At 42.6% G+C, this 13,314-nt stretch overlaps 1 protein-coding gene, 1 non-coding gene and 1 pseudogene across 2 annotated transcripts in view; 1 reads left to right on the forward strand and 2 right to left on the reverse strand.

Annotated features, from left to right (window-relative positions):
• LOC119309034 (7-deoxyloganetin glucosyltransferase-like) overlaps positions 1-849 on the reverse strand; it is a 14,718-nt gene extending 13,869 nt beyond the window's left edge. Inside the window, exon 1 of the mRNA XM_037585146.1 lies at positions 844-849. Within this exon, the coding sequence (XP_037441043.1) occupies positions 844-849 (6 nt within the window). The remainder of the gene's footprint in view (positions 1-843) is intronic.
• Positions 850-1,043: 194 nt separating this feature from the next.
• LOC119309035 lies at positions 1,044-2,474 on the forward strand (annotated as a pseudogene).
• A 9,645-nt stretch (positions 2,475-12,119) lies between these two features.
• LOC119313266 lies at positions 12,120-12,212 on the reverse strand. The gene has a single exon (XR_005151632.1). It is a non-coding gene; the product is annotated as a small nucleolar RNA Z223 (small nucleolar RNA).
• Positions 12,213-13,314: the final 1,102 nt, after the last annotated feature.

Genomic DNA, 13,314 nt, shown 5'->3' on the forward strand with positions numbered 1-13,314 from the left:
TCCCCCGTGCAGCCGTAGCGGGAGTGTCATGGACGGTGTCACGCCGCGGACGCGTTGACTACAGAGGAAAACCGACGAGTTGCTCAAGCAAGACGATAGCCCTTTGTGTCGATGTCGAGGTAGCCGAGAGTTTGGGCCAGTGTAGCCATGCGAGGGACACCGTGGTCGATGTTGGGTCAGGGATGAAGATGTCGACGTAGCCGTTGTGGTGCCATTGGTGCAAGTAAGCATCGTGTAGTCAGGGACGCGGTGGTGCGTGATGTCTACTAGGGAACCTTCTTCTTGTAGACTCGTGTTGGACCTCCAAGCGCAGAGTTTTGGAGGACGGTAGAAAATTTCCCTCAAGTGGATGACCTAAGGTTTATCAATCCATGGGAGGCGTGGGATGAAGATGGTCTCTCTCAAACAACCCTGCAACTAAATAACAAAGAGTCTCTTGTGTCCCCAACACACTCAATACAATGGTAAATTGTATAGGTGCACTAGTTCGGCGAAGAGATGGTGATACAAGTGTAATATGGATGCACTACTAGGGAAAAGCTTATACACAGATGCTTACTAGTAGCGCAGGTTTATACCCCTCGCTACTGCTACTTACTAGTAGCGCAGGTTTTACCCCTCACTACTACTAAGTTGATAGTAGTAGCGCGGGGTTTTAACCCTACTACTACTAAACGGTCTCTACCGTGCCCCCCCTCCTCCCGGGACATGCCATAGTAGTAGGGAGGGTTATAAACCTGCGCTACTACTAAGTTGATACAATGAAGATTTCTTCATTATTTCAAGTGAAGACAATCCCTAAATAACTCAGTTGCAACCCACAATTATATAAGAATGGAATACCGCCATTTTATAGACGAGCAAAGAACACAATCAATAAGAAAGTTTTTTTAAAGATGCATAAAATAAGAAACTTATAAGAATATATGTACGATTAAATATGCCATGAAACATACATTTTTTTTACATTACTACTAACAGATAATGCATTTCAAAATTTCGAAATAGAAGCCAACACTCTCTAGCCACACATACTATTAACTATGTCCTTTCTCATGCGAACCACCTGCGATTTTGGTTAGTGGCTGGTTAGCGGACTTACATGGGTTAAATATTGACCCCTCCTATTAGTTGCGTCACTTCAATTTGAGACATAGTTTTGGCTAGATTTTGATATTTTTGAAATTTGAACATGGTATAGTTAGTAGATTATTGGTCAATTGGGTGATACCTCTCCCCTTAACAAGACTTCAAACCCTAAGTCCAACCTCATATCTGTTCCTTCAACTACTATTGGGTCATGTCACCGCATACGCTAATTACGTGCCCATCGGTCTATTTTTTTGCAGGTTTAATCATTGGCTTATCAGTTTCTAGTGGCCCAATTATTCTAATTTTATTTCTTGCCTCAAACATAATAGTCCGCAAGCTTAAGCATCAAAAGGAACAAAAGTTGGACAAAAGTTCTTCAATCAAAATCATGGACAATTGTTGCAAAGGAATTTCTTGCCTCGTAAGCTTGTGGTGGAGGGCATGGTACCGTATACAAAGGAATTTTATCAGACTTGCATGTTGTTGCAATCAAAAAGTCAAATATTGTGGTCAAGAGTGAGATTAACGAGTTTATAAATGAAGTTTCCATACTCTCACAGATCAATCATAGGAACATTGTAAAGCTTTTTGGATGTTGTCTTGAGACAGAAGTCCCCTTGTTGGCTTATGAGTTCATTTCCAATGGAACCCTATGTGATTATCTTCACAAGACACCACTAAGATCGGTACCTTGGCGAGACATATTAAGGATTGCAGCAGAAATTGGCAAGGCCCTTTCTTACCTTCATTCGGGTATTTCTGTCCCTGTAATACACATAGATATAAAGTCCACCAATATACTTCTTGATGATGCTTTGACAGCGAAGGTGTCTGACTTTGGAGCTTCAAGGTACATTCCTAAAGATAAAACAACAATTACAACGGTGGTGCAGGGAACATTGGGATATTTAGATCCTCTGTACGTTTATTGTGGCCGTCTAACAGAAAAAATTGATGTTTATAGCTTTGGAGTTATTCTCGTTGAGTTGCTTACAAGGAAGATGCCAATTATATATAGATCCTCCACCGGTGATGGGCTAGTTGCACAATTTGTTGAACTACTTGCAGAAGGTAAATTGGTAGAAATACTAGATCCACAAGTAATTGAGGAGGGAGGTAGCCAAGTTGAAGTGGTAGCTTCTCTAGCTATGTCGTGCATAAAGCTAAGAGCAGAGGAGCGACCAACTATGATGTCGGTGGAGATGACACTAGGAGCACTTCAAGGACCCAAAGAGCATTTTCGGGTTCGGGATGCAACATATGAGGGGAGCTATTCGGCAATGAGGTATACATCACCTATAAGATGGACAAGCTTAGAGGACACGAGCAGGCAATATAGTCAAGAAGAAGAGTTTGTGTTGTCCGCAAGCTACCCTCGATAGTCTTACTTACAGTTTACGTGTGAAAGAGTTGGTATGTATAACATGCGTGTGTGTTGTGTATGTTCGAACATTGTGTGTGCTTCAATTTGTTGTTGCTTGAATGTTATGTTTCTAATCAAAGTATGTCAATTACATGGTTGATTGTTTCTTCATTGAACAACTACTACCTTCATAATGTGGTCACTCACTACATATACTTATTTTTCTTCAAGCTGGGTTGCCCTAATCTCCATTAGTCACATAATAGAAATTCTGAAACAAAATTCAAGGTATATATAGCGCTCAAAATGTTGTTGATCAAAGATATAGTTAGCTAGTGCGGTTAATATTCTCTATTTCAAAATTCAAGGTGATTTTAAAAATAACTAGCAAAGTAGCCCCTTCCTGCACATCTGCGCGTACAACATATTTTTTCATAATTTTGAATCTTATATGGGAAATTAATATTTCGCAACTTTTAAGGGACGATTTCAGTGGACAATATCTACCAGAGAGCTCTAGAAATAGTTATTAATGATGTATGCTGAATATATTAATTTGAAATTTTTATTAGTTATATTATTCTATGCAAACAATATATTTATTCTCTTTTAAAACCTTATATACGATAATATTATTTAGTAATTCCTACGATACTCATATGCTACTTGAAAGCTTATAGTTTTTCTAAAAAGTGTACTTTAATCTTTTTGTGTGCATTTTTTTATAATGACAGAAGATCTAGAATAGTTGTTGTTTTACAGTGAATGGATAAAATATGGTGGGAGTTATTTTTACAAATAAGAATAATTAGGGTCAAATCTCAACTTTCAATCTTCTGTGAGATATCTTTATTTCACAATTTTAAATGGGCATTTTTTGTGAAAACAAATGACAGCCGACCCCCTGGGTATGCCCATGTGAAGAATTCTGCCTAATACTACATGGATGTTGGTTGTACTCCCATGGTTGAACCTCTGGTTCCAGCATGGCTCCCCATCAGCAACGGTTCGGCGCGTAGATGGTCACGACGAACAGTAGGTCCTGGTCGGCATTGGTCACCACCTGGTGCTCGACGCTCTTTTACCCGTCGTTAGTGAGCAGAGTCGTTGAGATTGACAACGAGCGTGCGAGCTGGGGTGAACGTGCACTCAGGCGCTAGCCCAGAGGACCTGCAGCCTCGCGCAGCCGGCGTCATGCTGGAGCACGGTGATCACGCTCCCGTCCAGTAAAAGAAGTTCATCCACACCGGCTGCACCGCGTCGCGGAACATCCCTGTGAGTGTGTCGAGAGCCATGCCACAGACTGTTGTCGGATGGACGCCTGCGTGACACGGAGCGCTAGCATGTTGCATCAGCCGAGCTTCTGCTCGTCGGCGAAGACAGTGGCCATAGCCCTGGATGTGTGCCGCACCATTGGGTACCTCTCTCTCCCCTTCATCGACAGCATGAAAAACTCCCTCGCCAGCCTCTCCGTCTCGTCCAGCAGCTCGCCCTCAATGCCGTGGTCTCAGTTTGCGTTTTGCAGTACAATAAGTCGGGCCACGACGTACACGCTGCTCTGGCCTGTCGCTCGCTGCATGCGATCGCTCGAAATCTCCCGTCAGTCGGCCATGTCCCGTCGCAGTGGAGTCGCCGTGCTCCGAAAACACATGCATGGCACGGCATGGTCGTTATCAAATATCAAGGCAGGCTCATGCATCATGGATCGGCATGATTAATTCAAGTACGCAGGACATTTACTGCTAAGGCCAACTCCGGCGCACGACCCCATCCATCCGGCCTTATCCGTTTTGGGGCAAAACGGACAAACCCCAAGGCCCAGCGCGCGACGGCCTGAACCCATCTTGTCCTTTTTGTGTCCGTTCGACCCTATTTCCAGACCAAACTTGAGATGGATTTCGATCGAAGCGGACCGCCGTTTGCGTCCTCGCGTCCGCGCATGGCCCGCATGACAGCCACCTACACCACCTTTTCTCCCCTTCCCCTCTCTTTCTCATCTGCAGGACGCCGGAGCCGCATCGCCTTCGCTCGTCTCACCGGAGCCGCACCGCCATGGCTGCCCTCATGTCGCCGTCCACCGTGTTGCCTCGCCGGAGCACACGCGTCGTCATAGCGTGCTCCAGCTCGATGAGAATGTCGCGTCGCCATGGCGATGCCCCGCGTAGGCGTGCTCCTCGCCCTCGCCATTGCAGTGCCCCGCATCGGCTACTGCTGCCGCGGCCTAGGGCAAGTGCGGCGGCAAGCGCGCGGCGACGCCTGTGGCGGCCTAGGATGGGCACGGCGGGTTCGTCGGTCAGCCAACGAGGCTGCGCATAAGTTTGCCAAAGTAGGTGTGGATGATGAGTTATGTAAGGTGTGGTGGGGATCTCCCTCTAAATTTGTTCTTTCTGTAATCGCTGACGACATCCCCAGCTTCGCTGGTTAAATAAAATGTAGAAGCGTTGATCCTAAAAAAAAGACTCGAGCGTGTCACTTCACGCACGGACTTGTTTTTTTTCTAATCCTAATTAATTAATAATTATAAAACGAAACGAATGGCGATTCGAGTCAGAGTTGGTTTGCATTAATTTTCCGCCACATACGCAAACATTCGTTTCTCCTCCCACAATCTTTCCTTCCTCTTCTATCTCTTTCTCTCTCAAATCAGATCAGGAAAATAATAATAATAAAAAGGAGGCCGCTTTCTTCTTCCTTTGATGAGTTCGCCCAATCCTTCTTCTTCCCCGATTCATTAATTCCGCCCATTGTTCCCGCCGACGCCGACCCTACTCCACTATTAGGTTTGCCTCACTAATGACCTCCAGTTTCGCCCCGAGGGAGTCGACCGTAGCCTGCGAGCCACCGCGGTCCGCCGGAAAAGGAGCTCCCCGAAGACACTTCTGTCGTCGATGCACAATCAAGCACAATGGCGCCGCACTTGCCCGACGTCCTCCTCTGCTCTGCTCTCTTCATCCCCTGTTCCTATTCCAGGCTCCGTCCAAGGGAAGGGAGGCAACTGCATGAATGTCCTTCTTCGCCAACTCTGGCGATGCTTGCCGCTGTCGGTATTTCACAAGTTGCCGACGCCTCCACCGCTCCATTTTTCAATTTAATTGGCATCCGTCGCCCCAAAGCCTCGTCTCGTCTCGTCGCCGTCGCCCCAAGTCCTAAGTCGCACACGCATCCCGCACGCGGATGAATGACTATTTCTAGTATATATAAACATGAAAGAAGGCATGGTGGAGAGAACAAGGGACCCGTGATGCCGTGGATCGGTGAGGTGGCGCAAGCCAAACCATTCTTGGCTGCCTAGTCGACTTCCCTAGGATATTTAATAACATGATGATGATAGCAGTCTTGCATCCTTTTCCTGATATGGGAATCATTAAGTGGCACGGTTTTCTCGCGGCTTTTATAGCGGCACATGAGCCCAACTGGTATACCCTTACAAGTGCAGGACCTAAGTAATCCATTCCATGGTATGCAGTGCTATCGTCAGTAGAATAGTAGTTTGTGTGAGGAAAGAAGAGCTTACATATGATCCATATTGCTGGGTGTGACTTGATGCCATTGACCAACACCTCGCCATGCATCCGTGATGGCTCTGAGGAGTATGGATTTGTGAGGGTAGAGGAGTATGGATTTGTGAGGGTAGAACAACCTCACGAGGAAAGCATCATCTCATCTCGCCATCGCCACCCAAGTCGCAAACACACCCTGCACGCGGATGAATGGACTACATCTACTATATGTACAGATGATCTTAGAACGTATGACACGGAGCAGATCAGTGAGGTGGCGCAAAAACTTGCTGACTAGTGTGCTTCCCTAGGCGCATCAATTTTCATGAAAGGAGTGAATCATTAAGTTCCTCTATTTTTAGCAAACTTCTCAAGTTAGTAGGCTATCCTAGTTTCTTTGAGTAAGAAAAAACGAGCTCAGTTGTCCCTGGAGCTTGTTATTTATGTTACTAATGTTCAAGCCTTCATTGATATTGATGGGCACAAGCAATCCCTTTTGACTTGTTTCACAAGAATAACAAACCAGGATTATGCTACCTAGCGCTTATCAGCAAATGGACCATAGGCCAGGGATGGCATCAAAGACAAACTGATTATGTGATCAACTAGTAACATTTGGATTGATTGCATCTTTCAAAGATGATGCAACATGGCTAACAATAATTCTTATCAATCTATGCATACATCCACTGCCTGATGATAAGATTTATCCACACGTCCATCACAAGTTTTGCTCATGTAAACAATAACTCTCCAAAAACATATACGCATCATCCCACGAACATGTGAACGAAACAAGCAAACAAACAAAAGACAAGTGTGGCAGCTTGATAATGGTGCCCGTCATGTGAGGCGACCACCAAGGGAGACATTACATTCGAATATTACTGTGCATTCAAAGGATCGCAGCAAAGACAATCTCGCCTCGAGCCACTCGAGTTTGCCTGTAGAACATACGTCGCCGTCTTGTTCCTGGGCGTCAAGGAGAATCATGGTGATATCCATGATTGCATCTCGTACAAACTGTCCTCGCAAAACAACAAATAACCACAACTTAGTTGGTTATCAAAGCGACAGAGTCATCAGATGATTTGCATGCATCAATGTTCAATACCAGGATTTCTAGACATTACTCACGATGAAAGCATCATCTCATCTCATCGTCGCCGCCCAAGTCGCAAATACAAAATATTACAAAGATTATGCGGTTCTAGAAGGAACTACTCTCACAAGATTTATTTACCAGCATCAACGAATCAATATAAACTATCATCCCTGGGCTTCAGGGAGTGAATTGGTCTAGACACAAAAGGGAACACAGGCACCTCTAATCAATAGACCAACTAATTCTATATTACCAAATAGAAAAACCCAATTCATGTACATCAGAAAAGAACACTCATGTCCAAAACAGCACCTCACATTATTGTGAATTTGCGACAGGATGGTATGCCTTCGACATGTTTACACGAAGCAAGCAGTTATGCTATTACAAATTTACTATACATACAGGTTGAGGTTTTCGCATACCTATGAAATATATTCTTTAAGCTTCAAACTGATGAATTCATCCGGTGCTCTCTTCACAAGCTCATAAATCATGAAATGGCCCTTCTGGACCATTAATCATCTCCCCCCAGCAAGTACCTGGGTAAAGATACTAAATCAGAAACACACAAAAGTACCATTGAAATACATGGTATTCTGCAGCACAAACTGAAGGTTCAACCATCATTTGCTTCAATAATGGTTCAAGCACCTATTTATTGTGAGCGAGAACAGGATGTATGCCATTGTTCTCATTTAAGCACAACCGTTAAAGTTGATTCCAAAAGGTCCTTTGGAACGTGATTGCTAAAATCAAGAGACATCAAACGATCATTCTGATGAGGGCATGTCATCTTGAGAGTTTTGAGCACTCTTTCTGAACATTGACCAAAATATGCTTCTCCGTGCCTGCAAGCACCGACCAAACATAAGAAACTCATCTACCAGCACACCAAAACAATGAGCAGGAGAAGGGCAGTAAGGCATGCCACAAACGAAGAGGACAGCAAGATGGGTTACTTACCTATTCATGTAGTTCTAGATGAGAATGTATCCCAGGTTCTCAACGACACTGGCAAAGAGCTCATCATAGGCCCATTCTCCTCGACTTGGCCGAGTTTAGCTGCGCCATAATATATGGGTGATGATAGGGGACGCCCTCGGGTTGAGAATGCTCATCTACCCATTTACTCTGTTATCCAACAAAAGACACCATCAAAATCAAATATCACTCAGCCAAGCAAGCAAAATTAAATCGAGTACCCACATGATTCAAGCCTTCAAACATATCTTGAGCTTTGTCATCCCCTAGGTACACAGTACCAATCAATCTAACTCTCTAGATTATGTTTATTCTAGATGTACAACATAAAAGAAAGAAACAGTAGACTTCATAAAAGAAACAAAATCCTATAAAGATTCTAGGCCAGCATAACTCTCTAGTTAAATAAAATTCACCCTCTTTGTATTGAGGGAATCGTTCAAGCCACTTTGTTAGGAAGACCGATCCATAAAATGGGTACTGATATGAAACCAAAAAAAGGGGGTTGTAAGACTGGAAACTAACAATGTACTACAATATGCGTGTAAGTAGCAATTCAATGATCCAATTCATCAAAAATAAAATACTGCTGAACACAAGCAGTCGACATTGTGCACTCAGCCAATGGTGAAGGTGAGCATTAGATAGAAAAATGTTGAAGGTACTTGTTTTGCACAAGTGTGGTTGGACTTTGCATCCACCAGTTGGTCAAATTTCTTGATCAATTGCAAGAAGCAATGATTTGTGCCAAGAAAGTAGAGCTTCCGGTTTATCAACCAACCGTTCAGCTTTCAGTAATCTAGTGAAACACGGGGCAGACTCAGCCTTGAGTTATGTAGCTTTCAATTCTTTAGAAGGAAAAAAGAAGACAATTTCCATGAATGAATACAACACAGCTAAACCTCGGTTTATAATACAGAAAACAGACATGGGAAAGCTCTTTTGAGTACTCAATTGCAATGATGATGCATATGGGCCAAGGAAAAGCATGTCGCTTATGCCAAATTTGGTGGTCCATGACCAAGCCTCTTGTTACTTGTAGCAGTACAAACACTTGTAGGGAAGGGATTCAACGTAGGCCCAAAGAAATTAGATCTTACCACCTATGCCGGGGAGGAAGAATAACAGAGGACACCTTGGTGAGCATCCTCACCAGATCGGAGGGGCTTTTCATTTCACCAGATGGTAGCAAAGAGCACACAACCTGCGGTGTTGCTGCAAGAAAAAAGCATCATGTAATCAGTGAATGCAATGAGCTGTTAAAGTACCCTTCAGCAAACATGCAAGCCAGCAAGCATGAAATGGTACTAGACTTCAATACATGAGACCAGTTCTTCTATACTGAATACAGGCACCAGTACCATAATTGTCTATCCCGGATTATTCAAGCCAAGAAAAAGGAAACCTATATAGCTACGAGTAGATTTCCGACCAATCAAACAAATCCTCATCTAGCCATTTAATCTGCTGTACAACAATGATACCACTAATCAAATCTCACCCAACCAAGCAAGCAAAATTAATCGAGTTTGAAGTTATTCAAGCCATCAAGCAAATCTTCAGCTTGCCATCTCCTTTGTACACAGTACCAACCAATTGACTGTACAGATTATGTTTACTCTAGATGTACAACATAAAAGAGACAATAGACTACATAAATAAAAGAAACAAAATCCCATAAAGATTCCATGAACCAGCATAACTACCTCCAGTTAACTAAAATCCAGTTATCATCATGCTCAAAATATCAACAGAGCTTTTTGAATATGAATAAGCAACACAAACAGGTGAATCAAGGAACAAGATATTTGCAACTGCAAAATATTAAGAAACTGTTTAGATACATATCTTCAAAACCAAGCTGGAGTTCAAGGTATGGTGCACTCTCAGAAGTTTAGCAAGAGAAAATGGTTACTGATATGAAACAAAAAAAGGGTTCTAAGACTAGAACTAAAGTTGTACTCCAAAATAGGTGTAAGAAGCATGTCAAGTATCCAATTCGTCAAAAATAAAATACTAGTAAACAGAGACACTGTTGAAGGTGAGCATCCGATAGTAAAAGGTAGGTAGTCAAATTTTATGGCCAATTGCAAGGAAATCAATCAGCTTTGAGTACTCTGGTGGAAATAAGGAGCAGACTCGGCCTTGAGTTGTCTAGGTTTCAGTTCCTTTATTTAGGGACTAGCTTTCAATCCTTTATTACAAGAAAGAAGAAGAGATTTTCCATGAATCAATACAAGACAGTTAAACCTCAGTTTATAATACATGAAACAAACATGGGAAGGCTCTTTCAGAACTCAATTGAAATGATGATACATATGGGCAAAAAAAAGCAGTTGACTTATCATAGATGTTGTGATCCATGACAAAGCCTCTTGTTACTTGTAGCAATACAAGCGCTCGTAGGAGGGCTTGTTTGTTCAGCACTAAAACCCTAGAAAACGAGATGCACAAATGTAAGCCTATATGGCACAGTAGCCAGCGCAAAATTCAATGCTCTAAAACCCTAGAAATCGAGATGAGCAACGGTCATGGACACAATCAGCACACACACACACACACAGACAGAGAGAGAGAGAGAGATTGTGCAAACCACCTCATGGTTCAAGGTGAAGACGTCTTGTATACATGACAGAATCAAACTTCCCGAGGGCTATAGGGAATATATTTCTTCTCCGTCCTCACCATCAAGTCAGGCCCGCCTGGGCAGAGATAGAAAGCAAATAAAATAGTGGCCAAAGAACTAGTCCAGATTTCCATGTACATACAATCTGGATTTGATCGAGACTTATAGACTGATAAAAAAGTTGGATGTTTCAGAGCCAGGATGACCATCCGCCCTTGATTAGGCAGACTAAATATTGCTAACACACTTTTTTATCTATACATACACGACAGCGTTACACCAAGAAAAAGTAGGGATCCTACCAAAGCTATAACATGGAGTAGTACCAAACCTTGTACATATTTCTTTACAGAGAGAGTAGCATGCAGTGCAAAAAGTACAGAAAGTGGAATGCGCAATCGTCTAGGCACAACAGAATCTTGCATAGGCGGACAACATAGTAGCAGCCACATACAGGAGTACGCAGTCATCTAGATGATTTTGAAGTTGAAGCAAAGTATGTTGTATTGCCTCATCTAGATGATTTTGTGCCATGTGTGATATGTTATAGACTTCTAAGCTCCGCCCTGTGTAGTTCTTGCTTATTGTAACAGGAACACCAAAATTGTTTACATCGACACTAAATCAGTGCTGAAGCACAAGGCTACTATCCCACGGTAAACGGAATGATGTTATTGCATTAGGGGATTGGGTTTGCACAGAACACACAAAGACTGCCTAGTAGTCAAGGTTTGGTTAATTGTAAGTTAGCATGAAAGCAATGTGTCAGTCACAGCGAAACAAGCTCTGATTGGTTGAGATAAAATGGATTTATTGACAGTACGACAATCAGCCATGAGCACATGGCTCATTGAGGGCATAAAAACAAATAAAGTTTATAGCTTTAATTGTTTCAATACTTATTCATCAAAAAGATCCAAGCTTTAAGGTACTAAAAAAAGATATGTATATGGTCTTTATTCATTTCATCAACCAAGCTCGATTGTCGTGGGCACATAGAGCATGAGGGAGAGCAAAGGGAAACCAGCAGCTTACCTATGCGGGAACCAAAGAGGAAGCAGCCACTGGAGGGGCAGAACAGGAGGCGTCGGAGTGATCAGAGGAGCAAGAAGAGCTGCTTCAATAGCCATCTTCGGTGTGCTTGCTTGCACGAACCGAATCCGCCGAATAAAAGGACAGAGAGGTCTTCGGGTCTGCAATTGAGGCGCTAAGAATCATAGTTATATTCAGGAGATCAAAGAAGCATGGTAATACTCTTAAGTTCTCTGGTCAAAAACACAAACCCGAACAGGAATCTCAAAGGCGCAAATAAGTCAAGAAGATCAAACAAAATAGAATCAGATTCGAAACGTATGGAAGAGATCATGGTAAAGAGTCTCATCAATTTAACAGCTACATCAGTTATGAAATGGCTCAGATTTTTCTACCAGGATAACACATTTTTTCTCAAAATGCTTCAGATTTTGTATAACAATTTTTTCAGTCATGAATTTTCAGAAGCAGAGCTGGCATGTTTTTGAAAGTGTTTAGCCATGGTCAAATCAGAACACATAAATCTAAAAGAAGACCATTGAATCTCACGGCAACCAAACTGGAATAACAGAAATGCAAAACGACCATATATATCCCACAAAAGAACATATTAAGACCATTACGCCATGCATCATTCAATCCCATCAGTGCAACACTAGTTCAGCCCATGTGCTTTTTGATTATCTAAATTTCTCAATCTCATCACCGCAGCACTAGTTCATTCATGTGTTTTCCAATTATCTAAATTGCAGGAGATGAGAAGAATAATTTAGAAGCAAATGACTGACACCATAGGACTGATGACACTTAAATAAATAAATAAACTAAGCAATCAACAGCACCACAATAGTTACATTTTATTCTATTGCATGAGAAGAAAGAAAATCACCCGAATGAAATTAAAACTGTAATTGTGTGTGGCTTAGCCACAGATATTATGCAGCAAGTTGAGCAGAGAAGAATGAGAAGTCTGCTCCTAGAAGAACAGTGCCCGGTGGCAACTCAGGAAAAAAACAGGGCAAGTAATTTGCTTGACAAGTAGACAAGTATGTTTACCAATAATGCTCAAGCAAAGAGAGCCCTTTCATAAAACTAGAAGATACTAGATTAGGGCCCTCATGTAGCCAGAGGGAAACTAACTATCCAGCAGGAATCACTACAACATCATCTACCGATCCAATTGAGGCCAAATACGAAACAAATATTTTTCAAGGTTCACAATGCACTTTTTTTCTAGGTTTGCAACAAAAGAATGAATGAAAGAAAGAAAACAACATTCTAAGCCTCACTAACTTGGAAGGCATAATTCTCCCAGTCAGCCATTTTTAATTAATTCCCACCAAGCACAAGATAATTGTGGTGGCTGGAAGAGCAACACCACTACATACAGCATGACGACTACAATCCCTCACGGCTCAATGGACGCACCATCTAAGGGCAGAGAGAAAGAACGGGGGCTCACCGGAACTCATGCAGCCGGACACTGAGGTACCGACGGTGTCTGGTTTCATATACATGTAAATGGACTGATATATTAAAGTGTGAAGAGCTTCCTAGTATTACAAATGTCTGGTGCATCAAGAAACCTCCAAACAGAGTGCCCATACAGGTT

This window comes from Triticum dicoccoides, chromosome 5B (assembly GCF_002162155.2).
Source record: "Triticum dicoccoides isolate Atlit2015 ecotype Zavitan chromosome 5B, WEW_v2.0, whole genome shotgun sequence".
In the NCBI taxonomy this organism is placed as follows: domain Eukaryota; kingdom Viridiplantae; phylum Streptophyta; class Magnoliopsida; order Poales; family Poaceae; genus Triticum; species Triticum dicoccoides.